This window comes from Schistocerca piceifrons, chromosome 8, assembly GCF_021461385.2.
Source record: "Schistocerca piceifrons isolate TAMUIC-IGC-003096 chromosome 8, iqSchPice1.1, whole genome shotgun sequence".
Classification (NCBI taxonomy): domain Eukaryota; kingdom Metazoa; phylum Arthropoda; class Insecta; order Orthoptera; family Acrididae; genus Schistocerca; species Schistocerca piceifrons.
Window position 1 is genome coordinate 64,914,098 of NC_060145.1, and position 23,870 is coordinate 64,937,967.

The 23,870-nt window shown below is 38.3% G+C and overlaps 1 protein-coding gene across 1 annotated transcript in view; it reads right to left on the reverse strand.

Moving 5' to 3' along the window:
* Positions 1–15,135: 15,135 nt before the first annotated feature.
* The window catches only part of LOC124711233 (wee1-like protein kinase), a 102,096-nt gene continuing 93,361 nt past the window's right edge, over positions 15,136–23,870 (reverse strand). The window contains exon 8 of the mRNA XM_047241194.1: positions 15,136–17,416. Coding sequence (XP_047097150.1) covers positions 17,093–17,416 — 324 coding nt within the window. The 3' untranslated portion in view covers positions 15,136–17,092. The remainder of the gene's footprint in view (positions 17,417–23,870) is intronic.

Here is a 23,870-nt window from a genome sequence, read left to right on the forward strand (position 1 = left end):
TATAACAAGTGTCGTGGTATTACATCGTTGTCAGTGCCTAGTAAGGTCCTCACCAGAATTATTTTAAACAGAATTAAAGAATCCCTTGAAAAGCGACTGCGTAAAGAACAGGCCGGTTTTAGGGTACAACACAGTTGTGTTGATCTTATTAACACTCTTAGGATCATTTTAGAGTAAATCAAAGAATTCCAAGCAACTATGTACCTGGCATTCACTGATTTTCAAAAGACCTTCGATTCCGTGAAACATAAAATGCTCTGGCAGGTGTTGCAGAAGTATGACATACCACAGAAGATCTTAAACATCATAAAAGATCTATATGATGGCTACAAATGCTGCGTACTCCACAAGGGAAATATGACAGAGCCCATAACAGTAACAACTGGAGTCCGACAGAGTTGCAGTTTGTCACCAACACTTTTTCTTCTTGTTCTAGACTCTGTTATGAGAAGAGTCACAGCAGGCAGGAGACAAGGAATCCAGTGGGGGATCCATGAACGTCTGGAGGATTTAGATTTTGCAGACGACACAGTTTTATTAGCTCAAATGCTTGTAATGGTACTTTGACTACCGCGCCTCCGCCAATACAAAGATATAATTTACGATCACGCATGCAGAAGAGCGCTGCGCCAGCGACCGATTTTTATAAATAATTTTGTTCGTCTTTTTACTTTTGCGTAGGTTTTTTGTCTTTAACAACTAACTAATTGATCACACACTCTCTCTCTTGTCTTCATACGAAAGACGTGTATTTTTCGGTGATGTGTTGAATGTGCTTTTGGGTGGAAATTAAAATTATATTACAAAGCGAGGTTGTTTCAATAGTGATTCGAGGTGGTTATCGCCAAATTTGTAAATTGATCATGACAGTGACAACTTGAAGAAGTTTTCAACAGACGGAGAAAAGTGAAAGACGGGTTGTCCTAACAAGAGAAATTAGGACAGCCATGAAGACTATATTGTAATTAATACTGCGTATCTAACAAGATTATAAGGTAAATTTCAATTAGTTTCTGATGCTATTTGCGTACAGTCGCTTTTTGTAGTGTTGCCGACCTGGTCTGCCATGCACGGTCAAATTACAGCATGATCTCAATCAATAATATGAAGTCCGCCTTATCCGTAACTGAAACCACCAAAATTCCAAAGCCAATCAGATTTTATATTTTATATTTTTCACGGCAGAACCCCGAGGATAAGGAAATACTACAGGCTGACTGATATGCAAGCTAATTTAAACTTGCTGAAAGAAGAAGCAGAGACTGCTGGCCTCAAGATAAATACAGGCAAAACAAAGAAAATGAGAATAAATTCAGGCAACATGGAGGTGCCACTGTTAATGGGTGAGCAGCGGGTGGAGACTGTCAACTCATTCCTGTATCTGGGTAGTATAGTGGCGGAAGGTGGTGGAGCTGGAGATGACGTGAAAAACCGAATTAAAAAGGCAAATGCTGCATTCATACAATTGTATCTAATATGGAAAAATAGAAATATCACATACAAAACAAAAATCCGTATTTTTAATACAAATTTGAAGGCTGTCCTTCTGTACGCCAGTGAAAGCTGGAAAATGGATAAAAAGATAACAACCCAGTTACAAAGCTTCATAAATAGATGTCTTTGACGCATGATGAATATCTAGTGGCCAGAAAAAATATGTAATGAGGAGCTCTGCCGAATAACAAACCAGATAGCTATAGAAGACCTGATACGAGAGAGAAAGTGGGGCTGGTTGGGGCACACCTTGAGAAAACCAGATGGAGCCATCGAGAAAAAAGCATTGGAATGGAATCCCCAGGGAACAAGGAAGACCAAGGGGCACATGGAAGAGGACAGTGGAAGGGGAAGCAAAAATAGTTGACAAGACCTGGGCAGAATTGAGGCAAATGGCCAAAGACAGAGACGAATGGTGAGTTCTCCTGGATGCCCTATGCCCCCATAGGGGCCAAAGGAATTGAGTCAAGTCAGGTAAGTCAAGTCAAAAATAAATACGCCAGCATTCTTATGGCAATGCACTTATGTTAAATGACAACAAACTATTGTTAAATATTGTTTAAACAATTGTTTATATCTCCTTGATAGAAAGATCCTGTTGTTCTCTTTTCAGTGGTGGTGAGAGTTAACACACGTGCTTGAACACTTCTAAATTACCATGGTTTCTTCTATCAATTGTAATCAACATTTAAATAATGCGGTTGGCAAAATAGTAGCAAATTCCTTAAATAAATACATAGGGATGACAAGATTAGAGGTATTTACACTGCATTTAGTTGCTGTGTTATTGTGAGGAATACTATGTTCTGACAGACATTTGCACAATGAGAGAGGTACAAACAATTCAAAAATAAATTAGATACAGGTTACCAGGTTTCAGAGATGACAGCTATAGTGCAATGCTATCATTTGAGATATGATCAGTTGAAATCACACGAACTGTTTGAAAGTTGTTAATTCTAAGGTTCATTGTGACGATATTCAGTGCTATAAATTATTGTAGTTTTAAAGATATTGAAAATATTGTTTCACTGGATGCGCCTCATTTATCTGAGACCACCGACGTATTCAGATTTGTTCTATTACTTGATTGTGGTTTATTACAGATTTTCTAACAGCTGTTGTCCTAAGCGACGTCCATATTCCCCAATACGGGATTTACCCATTTCCAGCCATGCGCTTCTCATCCCTGCACCTGGGCTCACCTGGAGCAGCCACATAACATCCTTCTCCTGCACTCACATACTCAGTCGAGTAAGAAAATTCACCTCTCCTCAACATCAGCCCTAGTCTGCTGAATAACTCACCAACACACTCATAATGTTACAAGTGGATAATAGTACGAAACCTAACAAACTAACAGTTAAAGCACAAAGAAAGATATGTTTGCTTGTACAGGGTTCTTTTGCAGAATTCTAGCCAGACAGCAGAGAGATTTACCTACTTTAAATCACAGTTCACCAAGTGGCAACTGCAGTTCAAAATTCTGAACACCAATTACAATCTTGAACATGGATGATATTCAGCAACAGTATTTAAGTTTTAATGATGGATAAAAACAGCCAAATGGTTGCACAAATTTTATTGCACTTACCTGGTTTTGATACCAACTAACGGTGTCTTCAGCTGAATAAGTGAACTTTTTCTGATGAAGGTAGTACTCTTCGATGGTTTTGAAATCAGATCAGCGCTATAGAATTTGGGCAACTGGTTACCTGTTTTTATCCTCACCACACTAATTACATAGCACATTTATAAAAATGCTTCAAGAAATTATTTAAGCAAGCTAATTTCACACAATTTACGCTAACTTAACTTTATTTAGGAACATAATATTATTGTCAAAAGTTCTGTCATTCCTCACAGTAATTCATATATTTATAAAGGTGTCAAGTAAATATGTCCTAGTTTTCCAAGTTGGATTCAAGCAGTGTGCCTTATTAATTTTTTTTATATAACTACTGAAACCTTTAAAATAAAATAACTCCAGTTTACTGCCTATTAGATCAAATGAAAAACATTCTATAATCAAGAAAGTTGGTATTGTTATGGTAAAGATTTTTAGTGAGGTCAAAATCTGTAGAGAAAGAATTTGTACCAAGTTTCTCCTGGAGCAGTTCAGTATAAAGTATTTGTTGCAACAAAGATAGAGTGTGAACTACAAATGATGCCAGAAGATGATAATGTTGAAAGGGAATCTGAGAATATTAAACATTACAAACAATCAGGAAACTCCATGGATATATGATGACCTTAGGAAGTTGATTTTGGAAAAGAATTTATACAAAAAATGTTATCAACTAAATCACCTCAAGATTTAAAAATTAACAGACAATAAAATGGGACAAAAGAAACAGAATTAAATCAGAAAAGAACAAGATATAGAACAGAAATCCATTCAGACAGAGTTTAATAGAATGAAAGTGTGACGGACAATTACTGGTATGAAAAAAACACTAGTAAACAAAGCATACGAATTGAAAAAGCATTACACAGATCTAACTGAAGACAGACCCCAGTACACAAAAGAGAAAGAAGCTAAGACGGAAGAAACTGACATCTTGAGGTGTCGGGTGTTCTGCCGGATATCAGCGTCATCCATGCAAAACATTTCAACATGACATGTTGGCTTCATCAGGTCCTACTTGAGACTGTCAATCTCAAGTAACATCTGCTGAAGATAATGAATCATGTTAAAATATTTTGCGTGGGTGAAGCTGATATCCAGCAGAACACCCAAAACCTCAAGATGTCAAGATATTGCATGGAAAGTCTGAAGAATTACACTGAAGAAACTGTTATAAATATGACCATTGTGATAAGTCATTAGCTAAAACAAAAAGTGGCTAATCACCTGGTCCTGGAAATACTCCTGTAGAATTACTGGAAGCTGGAGGACACCGTTTGAAGAAAACAATACTGTCCCCTAAGAACAACTTGTCAACAGGTTGAAATTCCTTCAGAAAGGGAAAGATCATAAATGGTCTCCATTTTTCAAGAAGGGCAATGGAAGAGAGAGTAATTGCTAGAGGCATTAATGTGAACTAAATGATGAGCTGCTTATTTGTCAAAATTACATACAAGAAAATAAGGCAGAATTTTGGTCACTATACTGTGGAATACCAAAGTGGGTTCGGATAGAACAGATCCTGTAATGATAACCTCATTATTTTACAACAGCTAATGGAGAAATTTATACAATACAGGCCTTGCACAATACCTTTGTAGATTTCACAGAAGCTAACTAGAGCAAAACTGCGGGAAGCTTTGAAAGATGCAGATATGGATAAACTTTTACAGATTATTATTGAAATGTACACAGATAATAAGGTACAGATTAATAGATCGTCAAAATTATCCAAACCTATTAATATCACAAAAGGGCAGAAAAAAGGTTGCACCATGTCACCCAACTTGTTCAATTTATACACAGAAGTGGGTCTCCAAAGATGGGACAACAGCTGTGAAAGAATGGGAATCATTGTTAATGACATATATGTTTTCATTAAAATTTGATTATTATTATTTTATTGTGTGGCAATTACTTATCACTTTAGAAATACAAATATGTACATAATTTACAAATTTACAGACATATTTTTTACATATTTTATCACATCTGCTGTCGTGTCCAAGAGGTCCAGGTCACGAATATTGAAGGGCACTCTTCAACAATGTGTCTGACAATCTGTCTTGGGTGGCCAGCAGTTTTTCCCCATCTGAATAACTGGTCACTACATCTCCAGTGGTTTGTTATTAACTTGAAGGAAGGTATGGAGCTCTCGTAAAGTATTATACCATTCTTTCATCCAAGCTCCATGGAGATTGAGGTTATGGTCCACCAAGTTGGCAGCTGTTCTGAATGGGGAATGTCTTGAACAGAGTCTGTCAGTTCAGATATCAGGTATATCCTCATGAACTGACAGCTGCTGTTTGTTCCATATCTTATTCCACAGGAGGATATTCTTTCTTCTTAGGTCAATGATGGAAAGTGGTTCAGGTCAAATAGAATACTTCAGTGGACTTGGTGGGGCAGTGACAAACTGCATTTTTTAATTTAATTGCCTATATACCAGCATCGTATGCTTGCTGTTTATCCAGACAGGGCTGTCAATTCTACCACTCGGTAGATAAGGCTGGGTCAGATGATAAGAGTCAAAACTGGAGGATCCAATGTATTACAGCTGTATTTTTGATCAGCATTATTTTTTGACCTCAATTTAGCTGCAGCCTGATAGATGCTGTTTAAATGACAGCACCCTGTTAGCTATAACTCTAAGGTACCACAGATATTTGCTACAGACCACGCAATTACACTCGAATAATATGGCCAGTTCACAATTGGCTAGGGCATTTCTCACATGAAAACAAGTGTGTACAGTTTGCTAAAGTTTGGTTGAAGTTCCCATTTACAAAAATATTTTCCCATTACATTTAGCTTAAAATATTTTCAGTGAACTCTATTTGATTGTGCTTTGTTGCTTTCACCCAGTTATCAGCAAAACCAAACTTCCTGGACTGAAAGGCTGGTATGTCTGCAACATACACGCTAAGTAGTAACAGTAGTGTCACTGCTGTGCCTTGAAGCAGACTACTGCTGAGGATCAGTTGGTCAGTAGTGGCATTACCAAATATTACCAGAAATGGTGTCAGTGAACATGTTGAGAAATTGTGCTATTCTTATGCAGTGTATTGCACAGAGCAGCTGTCTCCCCACGGTATCGTAAGCTGCAGACAGACAAATAATTACAGCAGAGGTATTTGACTGTTTCTGGAAGCCAGCTTTTATGTAAGTTAAGGTACTTGATCCACACAAATTATGTTTGGTTGGAATCAGGCCTGTTAAACAGGAATCTTTCCAAGTATTTTGATGCATATAGATAGACAGCAGCCTCTCAAGTAATTTGTACATCATACTTGACAACGTTATTTAATTGGATAGATAAAAAATCTAAGCTCTGAAAGCTTGCCAATTAAACTGTATTTTGTGTGTGTGTTCTGCCGCCACTTGGTGAGTAGATTTTTTATGTATCCAATTAAATAATTTAGTCAATATTGACTGTTTTTGTTGGTACATCATATGCGGACGGACAATAGGATGAAAACTTTGAGGCTTTTTATTGGGTTTACCTGTTTTTAAGGTACCAATGGTCTTCATCTGCTTTGTAAATTGTGGAATGGATTGTCTTTGCAGAATGTCAGAAAAAAATTGGCCTACCCATATTTTGGTGTATTTGCCACACTGCAGAAGAAATTCTAGATGTGTACCATCAAAACCTGGAGCCTCACCTGATTTAATGTCTTGTAAAGCCATTGAAATGTAAAGCCATTGAAATATCTTCAGGGGTGAACAGGGGAGAATATGTGCTATGATGTGAACATTCTTCCATGCATCCTCCTCAGTTTTCACTTAAATGTATGGCGTGAGTTCGGGAAATTATCAGGCCATTCTAACAGAAGATGAATACAAAATTGAGTTATATATACTAGGTATATATAAAGATTATTACAAATGGTCCTACAGATGAGTCTAACACAAGCCGAGTATCTAGTAGTGAATAGTAACCCTAGATTTGAAGTTCACATCAAAGGCAGAGCAGTTCCAAGACGGGTCGAAAAATTTAGATATGTAAGGGCGTATACTGACAAAAATGGATTGGGTAACACAGAAGTAAAATACAGAATACAACAAAGCAGGAAAGTAGAGAGCAAATGAATTCTTTTTGGTAGGACACAAACCTTTCTAACAACAAGAGAAGAGTGGATTGGATTTTAAGCCCCATCAACAAAATAATGAACCACTGTAGTGTACACAAGGAGGATGCCCAGAATAGACACTTGGCAGAAGGTAAAAGGATTACAGCAATATGTTATTAATTGATTTTTGTGTTAATTAATCCTATAATAATAAAATCTGTAGAGCAGATATTACGAACTACTACCTGACAAACCCAGCATTGTCCAGGTATTCATTTTGCCAATTTATATAGGAAATGAAAACAAAAAATGAACTGTTTGTAGTGAAGTATAAAAAAAAGTTCATTTCCATGTATTTGTGAAAACACCTTTGAAATTATGAAGTGGTCATACAAATAAATATGCATAATGTACAAATGTGTAAGTACAGATTCAAATTAAGAAACAAGATCGCAAACAGTTTCTGTACCCAGGGTACAGCTCTTCCGCACATCCACAACCTGATTTTGTAAATTGTAAATTTCTCTTGGGCATCAGTTCTTTATAGCTCTATAGACTGCTATCGTTTTCATCTAAAGCTGTTTGCACTTCGCAGATGAAAGCTGTCAAAAGTGCTGCCAGATGTCAGGGATTTTCATAAGTTGGCTTGGCTGCAGGAGAGTGTTAATACAGAGTGTATACGCGGACAAGGAAAAAAATTCCCGGATTTCCCGGTAAAAATACACTTTCTCCCGGGTGAAAACATGCTTATTCCCTGTTAACTGACAGTATATTTTCTCTCAGAACAGTATAACTTATCAGTCCTTTGAATGATTATGGTTTTATACACAGGCGTAGAATTTCCCGGCACTTTAGAAAACTAAACACGAGGAAAAAACACATTTCGGAATGATCTTTGATGTGCAGTAACAAGTATTACGAAAGTATAAATTCGAATTCCACCAAACACCGCATGCTACTTTCCAAGTATTGAAATCAAGATTGCGATGCGCTTTTGTCACGAGATCTCGCCAGCCGATGACTGCGGGTATTCAGAGCTTAGGACACGTAATGTAGTCAGCCAATAGCAACATCACTGTTAAGTAGCGCGAACGCACAAACAGAAAAAGTTAATGGTTTAAATTAATATACAGAGTGTTGCTACACGAAACGGAAAGCTTTCACATATAATATTGGTCTATAAAATTAATAAGCTGCAAGAGAAGCTAAGCTTTCACATATAATGTTGGTCTTTTGGCGTGTATTACAATTTACGATATATCACACAAATGTACCAGTAAAATTTTTGATAACGACATAAATGTCTGATCTTCTGGGCTCGAAATTCATCTAAATGGCTCGTTATCAAAGAGTTGATTTTTAAATGAGAGTCAAACGCTCTGTGATTTAGGAAATTCATTGTATGAGGTGCATTCAAGTTCTAAGGCCTCCGATTTTTTTTCTAATTAACTACTCACCCGAAATCGATGAAACTGGCGTTACTTCTCGACGTAATCGCCCTGCAGATGTACACATTTTTCACTACGCTGACGCCATGATTCCATGGCAGCGGCGAAGGCTTCTTTAGGAGTCTGTTTAGAGCACTGGAAAATCGCTGAGGCAATAGCAGCACGGCTGGCGAATGTGCAGCCACGGAGAGTGTCTTTCATAGTTGGAAAAAGCCAAAAGTCACTAGGAGCCAGGCCAGGTGAGTAGGGAGCATGAGGAATCACTTCAAAGTTGTTATCACGAAGAAACTGTTGCGTAACGTTAGCTCGATGTGCGAGTGCATTGTCTTGGTGAAACAGCACACGCGCAGCCCTTCCCGGACGTTTTTGTTGCAGTGCAGGAAGGAATTTGTTCTTCAAAACATTTTCGTAGGATGCACCTGTTACCGTAGTGCCCTTTGGAACGCAATGGGTAAGGATTACGCCCTCGCTGTCCCAGAACATGGACATCATCATTTTTTCAGCACTGGCGGTTACCCGAAATTTTTTTGGTGGTGGTGAATCTGTGTGCCTCCATTGAGCTGACTGGCACTTTGTTTCTGGATTGAAAAATGGCATCCACGTCTCATCCGTTGTCACAACCGACAAAAAGAAAGTCCCATTCATGCTGTCGTTGGGCGTCAACATTGATTGGCAACATGCCACACGGGCAGCCATGTGGTCGTCCGTCAGCGTTCGTGGCACCCACCTGGATGACACTTTTCGCATTTTCAGGTCGTCATGCAGGATTGTGTGCACAGAACTCACATAAATGCCAACTCTGGAGGTGATTTGTTCAACAGTCATTCGGCGATTCCCCAAAACAATTCTATCCACTTTCTCGATCATGTCGTCAGACCGGCTTGTGCGAGCCCGAGGTTGTTTCGGTTTGTTGTCACACGATGTTCTGCCTTCATTAAACTGTCGCACCCACGAACGCACTTTTGACACATCCATAACTCCATCACCACACGTCTCCTTCAACTGTCGATGAATTTCAATTCGTTTCACACCACGCAAATTCAGAAAACGAATGATTGCACGCTGTTCAAGTAAGGAAAACGTCGCGATTTTAAGTATTTAAAACAGTTCTCATTCTCGCCGCTGGCGGTAAAATTCCATCTGCCGTACGGTGCTGCCATCTCTGGGACGTATTGACAATGAACGCGGCCTCATTTTAAAACAATGCGCATATTTCTATCTCTTTCCAGTCCGGAGAAAAAAAATCGGAGGCCTTAGAACTTGAATGCACCTCGTACATTCTCGCACATAGTTCAACTTGCGTAAAATGAAATGTGCTTTGATGGTAACGCTTTTCAAACCATTATTCGGAATATTTTTCCGCGACCTGTTAGAAATAGGTTCGTTTCTGCAGTTGACAGAGAGTGCCAGATGGCAGGTGTCACAGCGCTTGCGCAGCTATGGTGCCGTAAGGAGCCCCATATGTTCGTACGTGTAAAACATTAAAAGATCTTACATTACGTCATAAAAGAAACGACATCAGAGGATACTCCAAGAGCATCGGAATTTCGTGACCCATACTAAAATGTGCACATTTAAAGTGCACATTCGTATGTCCAGATTCCCAATGAAGTAGGCCACGACCTGATATTAAGCTTATCAATGTGGTTTTCGGGATGTAAATTTCCTTGGAGTACCAATACTGTGTTATCTCATGATTGGTTGTTTATTATAGCATAGCGCCATACGTGCTAGAAGTTGAAAACGCGCGCTTGAAATGCAGCAAACAGTGTGTGGAATTAAACATTTCGTTTCAAATATATTGTCTGCGTCAGCGGGAAAGATTAATGAAAGAAAATTGCCTCTGCAAACCGACAAAAATAACTTCATTGTTGTGCAAGGCAATTACTGCTTGACTGTCAGGAAGGTGGAAATAAAATCAAATCTGCAACTAACAACACATTTTTGCCTTCCATAATTATGTGAATGTATTTTAATTCACTTGATAGCTCCCGGCCACAGAATTCTGTTTTGTTTTCATTTGACGTGAGAGCAGTAAACGAAGAAGAAACAGCAAAATCACTAAATGCAAACACGGGTCACGTGGAGACTACCCACTTACCTACTATTACTCAGACTGCTCTGCGCACCAGCCCCGGATCTACGATATTTTCGAACCGGGGCAATCAATACCCTGCCACTCCCCGAGCGTTTGAGACAGGACGTCAAAAATAGAAAAAAAAGCGAATTTTCAAAAATATGTTCATTTTGTAGCGCTCAGCTTTCTGAAGAGTCTGAAAACGTGTGTTCGAGGAAATGTAAAACGTTATTTGGTCTAAGTGTGCCAAAGTGCAGTGCCTCGCCTCCTCACACAGCATGTCACTGTACTTCGCTCTGTGGAATTGAAACATGTATATTTTGTATTTTGTAATGGATGCCATCAAACCATATTCAGGACAATGGAAATTAAAATGACCTTTGTTGCCTCTCCTGCTTAGTCAGCCGGTTTGAAATCCTGTCCCTCTTTAAAACAAAAAAAAAGAACTCTTCAGAAAATATGAACACTCTATTCCCTATCAGCTAACAACTTGCTGCTTTGTGTGGCATAAAATTAAATATAGGACACATAGACATGAAAAATCGAAATGTTGCTAATACTGAAAAAGCTGTTAATACAAATAGGGCCCAAGACAGGTGTCGTTTCCCGATCTAATTACGTCTATTTTGTCACGGCAACAATTGTAACATACACTAAATAAACGAGACTGTTTTGGCAAAAACGGTCTTTTTTGTAACGACAGAATATAATTCACAAAGTACCAATATCAAATGCCTATTAGGCCTACTACAAGCAAAAAGCTTTACGTTAGGGGATAGTTTCACACTTCATTCATACGCTCCAGTTTCTCAAACATGATCGAAAAGTAGTAGTACGGAATTTTTATACAAACTTGGAATCGTCATATTGTTCCATAATTTGTGTAATGTCCCCGTTTCTTCTCCTTCCTCGTTCTAACAAACAGGCTTGTTATCACTAATTCTGTAACTATTCCTGCCAATGTCAAAGCTTATTCACAGGTTAACTTCACTAACTCTGCTAGAATCACCGGTTTAGTTATTCCGCGATTATTCTCTGGTTAGGCGTTGTTGACATGTTCGTACAACGCGTTTTCCGCACTTCTTCCGGATTAGAACTTAAAGCGGCTGCTAGCTGGGCACTGTGCAACTGGCCCTTACTAGTATAGCGATCTGGCCAACAATTTTCCGTCAAAATTTCATTTTCTTCGATACACCGAGAAGGGAATATGTAATCTTTATTACCTGTTATTCGTTTATATCCACTTCTGTAGTCTGAATCTATGGATTTCGCTAATGATTATAACAACGCTCATCATTCGCAAACCCAATCAACCAATCAGACAGCGGTTGGCATTCAGCCATTCGGCTCTCCTCCGGTCACATTTTGTCTGTAGGAAAGTTTGTTTCTACATGCGCCGAGGATTGACCGACACACATCATGTACACTATGCACGCATTCATAAATCAACTTATGATTCATTCAGAAATCAACTTATAATGTGTTCAAAACGCGACAGGGATGCGTTTCAAAGTCATATGAATACTCGATAGACTTAAGTGCGCTGGATGCTAGTCGCTTTGTGAAACAACGTTTTTTCCCCCCCTCAAGAATATGAATTTGCCCACACCCCTCCCCCTCCTAGATCTGGACCTGCTGCGCATGCATGAATCTAGTTGGGCGCTCCAGTAAAATTTTTCCCAATAGCATCTAGCTGCGACTGCTTACACAGCCAACAGCCACATTTCTGTAGCCAGAAGCGGGAGAAGGTACTACTCAACTGCGCATGCGCTTGATCCCGCTCGTAAACTGCTAAAACGAATCTAATGTAAACAGTTGTGACGTCACGCTCATCGGAGGAAATTTGTTGTTACGAAGCATCGCATAGTCTTCCTAAAGCCTTTGACTCATTTTGCTGTTGGTAGACGCTTGTATGAGCACCGTGTTTTGTTGCTGTATATGGCGCATTTAATTTGCAATTTATGTTTTATTTTCGTTTTTTCTCTCGTTCATGTCTTATTGCTTATATCTGTAGTAGCGGGATACAGTAATATCCTTTGTTAGAGTATCAGTTCTTACCAGTCAAAATTACAAAAATTTAACTGAAAACAAAAACAATGAAAAATTCCCGGTTTTCTCCCAGATGAAAAAATTCCCGGGTTTTTCCCGGATCGTATGTTGTTGTTGTTGTTGTTGTTGTCTTCAGTCCTGAGACTGGTTTGATGCAGCTCTCCATGCTACTCTATCCTGTGCAAGCTTTTTCATCTCCCAGTACCTACTGCAACCTACATCCTTCTGAATCTGCTTAGTGTATTCATCTCTTGGTCTCCCTCTACGATCCGGATCGTATACACCCTGTAATATATTAAAACTTCACGCACTATGCGACATTTTTTTTACGTCTCACAATCAGCGTTTATGATGTATCTAACTGTGTCATACAGTGATATAATTGTGTAGATACATTCAGTGGCACATGTGCATACTGTCAGCAAAATATGTTGCGAACAGAGTTAGCAGCAAAGTAATAAATTTAAATGTCATGTCTATATTTTTGATTTGCAGCTCCTTGTATTGGTCGTGTTTGCAATTAAAATTTTTTGATGGGAGGTCCGCCAGTTATGCAAAACAGTTTTTCTCCGTACCCAAACATGTTTCGGCACCACTGTGCCATCATGAGTGGGTTTTTGTTTTTTATTTATTCTGCAATGTTAACATTTTTGTTACATGATTATAAAATTAAGTGTGTTTTTAATTCAAACAACAGATCGTTTCTTTTTGTAAATACATTTACATTTGGTGTGCATGAATTTTCTGAATCACTTGTGTGTTAATTTCTACAGGTAGCTTGTCATCTGCAACCAAATTATGATGTAGAGAAAGTTTTTTGCTGGGAGTTAACGTATCTTTCAGAATGTAATTCAGCTTTTTGCGATGTTTTCGCACCTATTTTCGTATTTACTCACGTTTTCGTGTGGTAAGCACTTCCATTCTCCGCATCATGCTGAGATGATGTGATGCATACGTAACTATAACAAGTATTTTCCACAAATAACTTAGTAAAACACTTTTCAGTACACCAGAACACAGTGCGATTGTGGTTTGTTGTGTGCCGCAGCCCAGTCAGTGTTCATTTGTTCACCAGAGAGTTCGGAGCCAAATTTGAATTTTGTGTGTGTGTGTGTGTGTGTGGGCTTTCACAAAATCCACATCTATCCCACGCAAAGTATGCTGTTCAGAACACCACTGGTTCCCTGACAACATACTTGACCTGAATAAGTCAACTGCTCACCAACGTTAATGTTCCAATCCTTCCAGATGTGACCCAAAAGATGACTAATGTCGCCCCTTGAAGAAATAATAAAATACGCCTTTTACTCATAATACTGTTAAATTAACTTCAAACATATGAGTTGTCCATTCCCTTGCATACTTACTTTATCTGTCCACAAGAAGGAGCCCTGCCTCTGAAAGCTTGTAAAAGTTAAATCCTTTTTTGTGGGTGTTCCCCTGCCATCGCTTGATGAGTAGATTTTTTTATCTATCCATTTACATTATATTATCAATAATTGAATATTTTCGCTGTCGTATTAATTGATGCAGCTTCAGGCACATTTAAAAATATAACTTTATAACCAGGTGATTGTCCTGGTTCATAAGACAATGTTAAGTTGTATAGTGTGCCAAAAATTATCATCTTCCATCTATCATATTTTTCACCACCAGTCCCATTGTCAAAATCTAGTACACCTTCTGAACTGAAAATGCTCTTTGTGTGAAATGGTATTACAACTGAATATGACGAAGCTGCACAGAGTTATTACTCCTTGGCAGTTCAAAGCTGAAGATTTTCCCACAATGTTGGAGCTTTTCAGAATTTGGAAAACGGCTGAAAAACAGCCTAAATGTAATTTAATGGAGGAATTTTTTTTTAGACAGAGTGGAATAAAAATTTGGCAAACTGAAACCTTATGCCAGATCATTAACTAACTTGATGTCTGCCTTCTTTGGAGGAAAAAACTGAAAGACTGCAGCCAACTATTGACCAATGAAAAACATTTAGATGTTTAACTGCATATGAAAGTTTTAACCCAAAATACAGAGAATCAAATACTGGCCTATTGTAAATATTTCTTACATTTTAGAACACTATGGCTGGCAATTATTTACTACGCATAATTTTGCTTTCAAAGTGTAAAGGTACACAACACAGTTCACATCAATTTTGTAGGAAAAACATTTGGAAAAATCTCTGGACAGCAGCCACACATGAAGTACTTGAATAATGAGAAAACCAACAGCTGTACAGTTGTCCAACAATGTTTATTGAATGAACGAAGTTGGATTACAATGCAGCTGTTGTTTTCATCACTATTAAAGTAAATTTGGGAAAGGATCATCAGCATTACAAGAAACATGATTAAAGAAAATTTTTGTAAATACCAATTCTGATAACCTTTATTGAATTTATTTGAAAATATACACAAAATAAAAAATTTTACAGTCTTACAAGTGTTCAAAGTTACTTAGCACTGCTGAGATTCAAGTGCACGCACACGCGCATGCGCGCGCGCGCGCACGCACGCGCACACACACACACACACACACACACACACACACACACTCACTATTTACATGAACAGCTTCCTTGTATGTTATCACATTAGATTTTTGCAACTGCTGTAATGAACATGTGGTAAAGGATTAAATTTTACACGTTCTTTGGAAGCAACTAGTCTTAACTACTGGGAAAGTTACCTCCACCTAAATAAAATGAACTGTAGGCTGTTCATGGTATGACATTGTAAAAACACTTCAAGCCTTTAGCTTGTCAGTATACTCATTACACATAACATAAACAAAGAACTGAAATACTTCCAACTAAACAGACAGAAAACTAACATTAACAACAACACATTAAATGTATCAGCAAACAACTAAATGTTGTTTCTCATATTTGAAAACATGATGACTGTTACTCAATTCATTTTTTATTTCTTGTCCAGATGTAGTCAGGAATGTAATAGACAAGAACCTGCCAAAGAACGCAGAAACATACTAAAAATTTGGAGACCTACGAACCTCTGAATTATGCACCATATTAAGCATCTTCTGAACCATCAGTTTTCCCGGAGTTTTATTTTAGTAAATGTTGAGGAGAGGACAGATGTAACCAAGTGTTTTACAAATGGTATGTCATCCAAGAATAAGAAAGAAAGAGCTCACAATAAATTTTGTTATGACAATTATAGCTCATATACAAGGTATCAACAAGGAATACATTAAATTTGGCTCCACCAACCAGGTACTGACAACAGAATGATAAATCATGTAAAACTGAATTCACACTGAATAATTTACGTTTTCTCATTATTTTTGTTTAAAATCTTTCGGTTCAAAGCTTTTCATACTCACTAAAAACAACAACTCCAAACTTTAGATTAGGGGAAATGGATTCAAGATCAGTAAGAAAATGAATTGAAACAAAAGAACTTAACTGTAAATAATGAGGAAATGTAAAATATGGCAACAATTTAATATTACCCTTTCAATGCTCTACTCTCACTCTCTTCTTAATTACTCACAGCTTCCAGTTTCTCCACTAAAATGCGAAGAAACAGCACTTCACTGCACCAGTCAAAACTGGTGCACACTACCATCATTCCCCTATGTGACATTTTCCAATACATTTGATGTAGGGGAATTACTGAAAAAACTGGCTCAACGTCAATATTTTACGAACAGAGAAATGTTTAGTTTTCTATCTGTCAACAGGTTTACTGTTGCCTGTCTTAGGATAGCCCTTTCTGCTCGTTGCCATTAACACGATAGTGTTAATGACACAGTTTCTTTCACAGAAAATGCATGTCAGCAAATAAGAGACAGCAAGGATGAAAATAATTCAATTCTAAACACGATTCTCCAGAATTAAGTAAAATTTATAATGTTGAATGACATTTTAAAACATAAAAGCCAAATGAAATGCAAATACTTTACAGATATTTACATTTTTGCTAACTCTATTTAAATTGCAGTCAAGTGTTCTTACAATGTTAAGTTCTTACAATGTCAACTACAATTCTTGTCTGAAATTCTACAAATCAGTTACTAACAACATTTCAGAAATATAGCATTTATCACCCCAGTAAAGTCAGGCCTTAAAACTCAGCACAAATGCTACATAAAACATCAAGCTCAAATTAAGGAAAGAACATTTTAAATGCAAGAACACACTTTTGTAAAAGAGAACACACTTTTGTAAAAGATGGCTTACACATCATAGTCAACTTAGAAGTGCCCTGAGGTGACAAAGGAGACAGCCAGTTCAGCCTTGTAGTTCCTGTAACTATAAGGCACTAAAACCAATGCAGGCCATACACAACTGCTTTACTCCACATTAGAAGCCTGTTACACTATGACTGCGATTAATCTTCTTACCAATGAGGCGAGAGGATCGAGAAATTATATTCACTTGGGGACGACAATTGGCATCTACACTAATGCCACCTGCACCAGCGACTTTCATGAGGATTGTAGGAGTAACTGACTTCAGACACTGTGCAGCCGCCTCCAGGCGGCGTGACAGGAACTCGTTCTTCAGTCGTTCTGCATTCAGCTCTCGCTGAAGCTGGGCCTTACTCTTATTTTCAGAAGAAAGCGCACGGTGCTGCAGGATCTCCACTGCACTCGGGCGGTGACTGGCATCACGTTGTATCATGTCCTGAAAATTTGAAATTTGTAGTGACAGCAGCATTTAACACTATAAAGCTAGCTGAGTCGATTGTAAAATATTACTTCACTTTTTGTTCCATTTTCCATGCAACAAATAGATCCCTCTCAAACTGAGGTATGAATGAACTGTCTCTTCCATTCCGAACTTCCCAATATATCCCCTCTTTCCTACCCGAGGAAGGGACAAAGTTCCAAAAAGCTAGGAATATTGTTTTCTGCCTTTATGTGCGCAAATTGGCAGTACTCAGTATTTTACCATGTACGGGTAAGCGCTGGTAAGCTACCATCTTGTTTTTATTTTATACAACTTTACAACCCCAAGGAAAAATATTCTTTTACATTTTTAAAAAGCATACAATATGTTTCTACAACCTATCAGACATAGCAGAGTGGCCCATTGGCATTTTCCCATAATCATGAGATTTAACCTTATCTTTATTAAAGTTCTCTCTCTCTCTCTCTCTCTCTCTCTCTCTCTCTCTCTCTCTCTCTCTCTCTCTCTCACTTGCTCCCCCCCCCCCCCAACAAATTTTTTTGTCTCATTCACATTACTACTACTACATTGTTTCTTCTTCATTTGGCCCCTTAAAGAGCATCTAGAGCCATTATTAGCTTTTCTCTTCCTACAACTTACTCTCCATATCACAACAGGTCTGTAAGTTTTACAAACCATACACTTAGTTTCAACTTTGTTCTGTTAGTTGTTTGAACATGAACTTGTTATGTGATGTTTAAAGCTTTCCCAGCGTACTGATTGTTCCATAAAAACACGGGAGAACTGTCGGATATCAGTAACTTCCTGCAGGAAGTTGCTAGTGTGTCACCAGTGAGTTCCTCAAGGTCTTTTTGGATGTTCATGTTCACTTTCAATTATTTCACATGCTGAGACCCTGGGTATTTAAAGATAAATTACAAAGAGGAATTTTCACTTTTATACTTACAGCTATGAAGATGATTATGTTAAGTTCTAACCCTGATATGTAATTTGTGATCAAGGCAAATAAAACTTTTATTTCACAATCAGATTATATGTTCCATGAACTGACAGTCAAGTTTTATAAAATCTAACAGCCAATCAACGTGTTTAAAACATGGTATAACATGGCCTATAAAGCTGTGTGGTGGAATTAACTGAACAAAGACATTGGTAAGGAATGGCACACTCAAAGAACTTGTGCAGCATTATTACGGTAAGACCATCTGATATTGATGAAACTGGTTTTCCCTTCAGAGTCCTCTTGAATAAGAAATTAGCTTTTAAAGGTGAAAATTGCCATGGAAGGAAACACAGAATAACTTTTGGTGTTAATGTTGATATGACTGAAGAGATTGGAAAATCACTAAAAGAAGTCCTTTTAAAAATATGAAAACATGACACTAATTACAGTGAAAAAAATTCACAATGTTTGGTTTGAGAACTATTTTTAAAGAAGTGCATACCCCTAATGCAAAACTAGGAACCTGTAACAGGAAAAGTCTCATCTTTGTATATTTTTGCCAGCACTTTCCAAGAATGTGAATGTGTTGTTTGGCAGCAAGAACTGTAACTGCACAAATAACTTTCAGTCATTGAAGATCTGAGCATTATCAATGCTTTCATGACATTATAGGAAATCTATTGTGCATAAGGCAGTAAGTTTGAAGGAGAATGAAAGGACCCAACCTCCTTTGAGATATCAGTTCTTAATGTACTGTCAAAGGCATGAATGAAGGTTGAGGAGACCATCTTCAGCTGCTCCCAAAAAGCAAGATTATTTCAAACAGTGAAATTATGTGGATCTGGCTTACCAGATCTGAGCAATAATAATCAGAGAGTGGAACTCTCCTAATTTCAGTGTGGGTAGTTGCAGTTGAAACATTCAATGCAAGACTTCCTATACAATAATGACGTCACCACTGAACGCACGCCAACGGACTGTAAGTGATCAAAGTGAGTGCCTCCCACTGCAAATGTATATGCCAAGGAAAACAATAATGAAATATATGTATGCTGCAGATGTGGACATCTAACCTTTTGAATATATTTATGACCTAGAGAAATATAGTGAAATATTTCACCAAAAGAAATTTAAACAATACACAATCCTGGATTTTTTGGTAAACTGTAGGAACTACCAATGTTTTCATTAATTGTCAAGACTTACGTAAGCCAATGAGTTTCAAATTAGACGATAGTAGAATTAATAAAATAACTGTTTGTGCTTAAAGAGCATTTTCCCACCATTTAAATTTTCTCACGATTTACAGTGTTCTTTACAAGGCCTTGAATAGTGTGAAATAGAAGTTTCACTGTAGTGCGAAAATATGTCTGCAGCAGTTTGATCTAATGTCACATGTACTAATATTCCCTAGAGATACGTAGACAACAAAACTGAGCATAGAGTGCAGATGTTTCTTTTACTGTCTGAGTGGCACACTAACACTGTCACACGCACACCAGGGCACCACAGGACTCTCAAGTGAGTATACCAGAGCAAGTTTTTTTACACCTTTCATGAGTGGAGATTTAAACAAAAAATAAATGAATAAAAATGAAATGGAGGTGGGCAGGGAGAGAAAGGGGTGTAGCAGAGTAGGGCCACTGTGGAACCCTTTTGCAAAAGTAAAATAACATCTTGGTCCATGAACAATGACACCCCTCTACCACCTACTCCAGTCCTGTCTCCCACCCCTATCAAAGGCAGGGCTACCTGTGAAAGCAGCCATGTGAACTAAGCTGCAACCATTGTTCTGCTTTCTTCTACATGGGCATGACAACTAACAAGCTGTCAGCCCACAGTAATGGACACAGTGACACTGTGGGCAAGAAACAGATGGACCAGTTGCTGATCATTCTGATCAACACGATGTGCTTGGTTCCAGTCTCCCACATACCTATCCCCTTCCCTTCTCGCATGTCAGTTATGCATATACACCATCTGTCCCACCAGCGTGCCGACAAGTCCTTCCTCTGTCTCTACTTATCCCCTCTCCTTTCCCCCTCACCTCACACAGCCTCCCAATACTGCACCTTGCAGTCCTAAGCTGTCACCACCACATCCCTGCACACTCAGACTCACAGCACTATCACTCCACCCCACCCCACCTACTAACCCCCAACCCATCTCATTCTGCCTCTCTACCCCCATCACCCATCCCAGCAGATACCTGTTGAAATTGGACACAGTCACAGTCAGGCCTCAGTGTCCAGAGACAGCGGCCATGTGTGTACCAGTTGGGCTTGTGTGACTATCTGTGTTTTCTACTTTGCCCGAAAGCTTCATGAATTATTTCCAGAAGAACAGAAAAACTGGTAGAGGCCGCCCTCAGGGAAGATGAGTTTGGACGGTAAAATGAAACAACATGTGATGGAATACTGACCCTACAATTTATCTCTGAAGATAGATCAAGCAGGGGAAACCTACTTTTATAACATTTGTATGTTTAGATGAATGATTTTGACAATACAATCTTTGAAATTCTGTTAAAATACAGGAAGTAAAATGTTGTCTACAACTTGTATAGAAACCAGACTGCAGCTATAAGAATATGAAAGGAAAACAATAGTAGAGAAGGGGATGAGACTAGCTTATAGCCTATCCAGAGATCATTCGATAGGTATGCTGACCAAGCAGTAAAGGGCTTCAAAAAGGAATTTGGAAAGGGAATTAGAGCTCTGATTAAACAAAAATAAAAATGAACTTTGCCATCTCTGGCAGCATTAAAAAGTCATGGACAAACCTCAAAGGACTTTCAACAGCAGCAAAAACAGAATGGAAAATGTCGAAGATGTAAGACAAATATAAACCAAATAAAATAGGTTATCAGAGTACAGTGTAAATCAGATGAAGCTGAGGGAATTGGATAAGGAAATGGAACAACAAATACAGTACATGAGTTTTTATGATTAGGCAGAAAATTCATTGAGGAAACAAAATGCAGATTGGCAACAGCAATGACAGCATTGCTGAAAGAGAGAAAATTGTTAATATCAACTGTAAATTTAAATGTTATTAAGTATTTCCTTAATAAGATATTAAAACAGTTCAGACAAGAGGAGAAATGAAGCTTTTAAAATAGAATACTACAAAAGAATGTTTTAGGTTAGACAGATTTTCGTGTAAGTAATAATGACGTAGCGACTCACATTGGGGGAAAGAAAGTAATTCATAGAATAGCTTGATTAAGAGGAGGTAGATGTTTTCACGACATATAATGAGGCACCAAGGAATATTCAGTTTCATAATAAATCTGACTACCTTACGTGACATATACAGTACCTTGCAATATCACAAAAGAAAGTAGACCATGTTGGTTGAGCTTAGTTTACTGCAGGGCTGGCCAAACGCTGCATAGTGTGCACACGTGCGGAAGTGCTGCACATGTGAGCACGTGTGCGACAGCAACATCTGTTATTAGACATGTGTCCTAAATGAATGGCAGCGGCTCCACTTCCCTGTTTATGTAGTACAGGCAAGAGCGCAACATACCCAGTCTCTTTTACCCCTGGTGACTGTAACCCTAACAGAGAAGTACTGGGAAATGGCAGGTACTGTGAAAAAGCAAAGGACGGGAGATCAATGTTCTCAGTCGTTTAAAAATGACTGGGAACTGCAATTCTTTTTTGTAGCCATTGGCGAAAACTCGCAGTGTTTGCTGTGCCACCAAATAATAGGCAGCCAGTGTAAGTTTTCAATTGAAAGACACTACAATACATATCACAAAGACGAGTGTAGTGTACTCAACAGTGGGGAACGACAAGCAAAATTAAATGTCCTTAAGAAAATGGATGAGACACATTAACTCGATTTTACTGTATGTCAAAGTAACTGATACTTCTTGAACTCTTAGTTTCTTGTGTTACATTTATGTCTCGTTCACTGTACGCTGTACAATGTACTGTTTTCAATTTTCCAGAATGACAACCACAGTAAATCTTCACTGCAAGCAAGTTTTAAAATCGCATTAAGAATTGCACAATCTGGGAAACCCTTTTCCGAAGGGGAGTTTGTGAAAGGGTGTCCAATCGATGCTGCAGAACTTTTGTGTCCCACAAACATTAGCAGGTTTCAAGAAATCAGTCTATCCAAACAAACAGTGACAAGACGTATCAGTGCTATGGCCAGCGATGTGCACAGGCAGCTAATAAATAAGGCTAAAGACTTTGTTGCTTTCTCTGTTGCGCTTGATGAAGCAACAGATCTTACAGATACAGCCCAGGTTGTGATATACATACGAGGTGTCGATAATGCACTTTGTGTAACAGAGGACGTTTTGGACTTAGTACCTTTGAAAGGGACTACTACAGGTGCGGACTTACTCCAAGCTGTAGAGCAAGCACTTGATGGTGTTGGTATGGACTGGAATCTGTTAAGTCTCAGAGACCACAGATGGAGCACCATCAATGCAAGGCCATCAGAGAGAACTCATAGCACGGATGCGCAAAAAGCTAGGGCACGCAGACGAGACGTTGTATGGAATTCACTGCATTCTGCATCGAGAGGCGCTTTGTGCAAAATCAGTAATGTTAGCAAACGTCATGCAAATTGTTGTGTGTACGGTATACTATCTGAAGACACGTAGGCTTACGCATCGCCAGTTTGGCAGTTTTGGAGCGGAGTACGGCAACATACCTTATTTTACCAAAGTACACTGGCTAAAATGCTGAAAATATTTTTTGATTATGTCTGGTCATAGTAACATTCTTACATGAGAAGGGAAAAGTGAACCTATGTTGGAAGATCCTTGTTGGATATCAGACCTTTCATTTCTCGTGGACATTACGTCTCATATGAACAGCCAGAACGTCATTTTGCAAGGTGAAAATAATTTAATTTCAGACATGTTGGAAAAAGTAAATGTCTTTGAAAGGAAACTTGCGCTTTGGGAGAGCCAGCTATTGACAGAAAACACTGCACATTTCCTGACTCTTTGACTGGTCCATGGAAGTGCTAGATTTCAAGAATACGTGTCAATAATTGTAAAAATTAATGAACAATTTCGAGCACAATGTGCAGATGTTACAAGTTTGCCTCTTGTCATTCGCCTCTTTGCTCGACCATTTTCGTCGTCAGTTGAAGATGCTTCGAATGATCTACAGATGGAACTGATCGACCTACAGTGCAATACAAGACTAAAGGACAAGTTCTTTGCAGTGCGAGGTACAAAAGAATTCTACAAAAATTTTTCACAACAAGAATTTCCATGCCTGCACCGAGGAGCCGCGAGAGTTATGTCCGTGTTCAGGTCGACGTATGTTTGTGAAAGATTTTTCTCAGTAATGAAAATTAATAAATCAAGGTTTCGATCAAGCATAAGTGATGAAAATCTTCGCAACTGCTTGCGTTTGTTAATGAGCTGTGCTTTTGTGCCCAATATTAACTATATCATTGCTCATGACCATTGATAAACGTGTTTGGATTTATTCCTTTCATAATTAAAAATTATTGTTTACTAACTGTGCA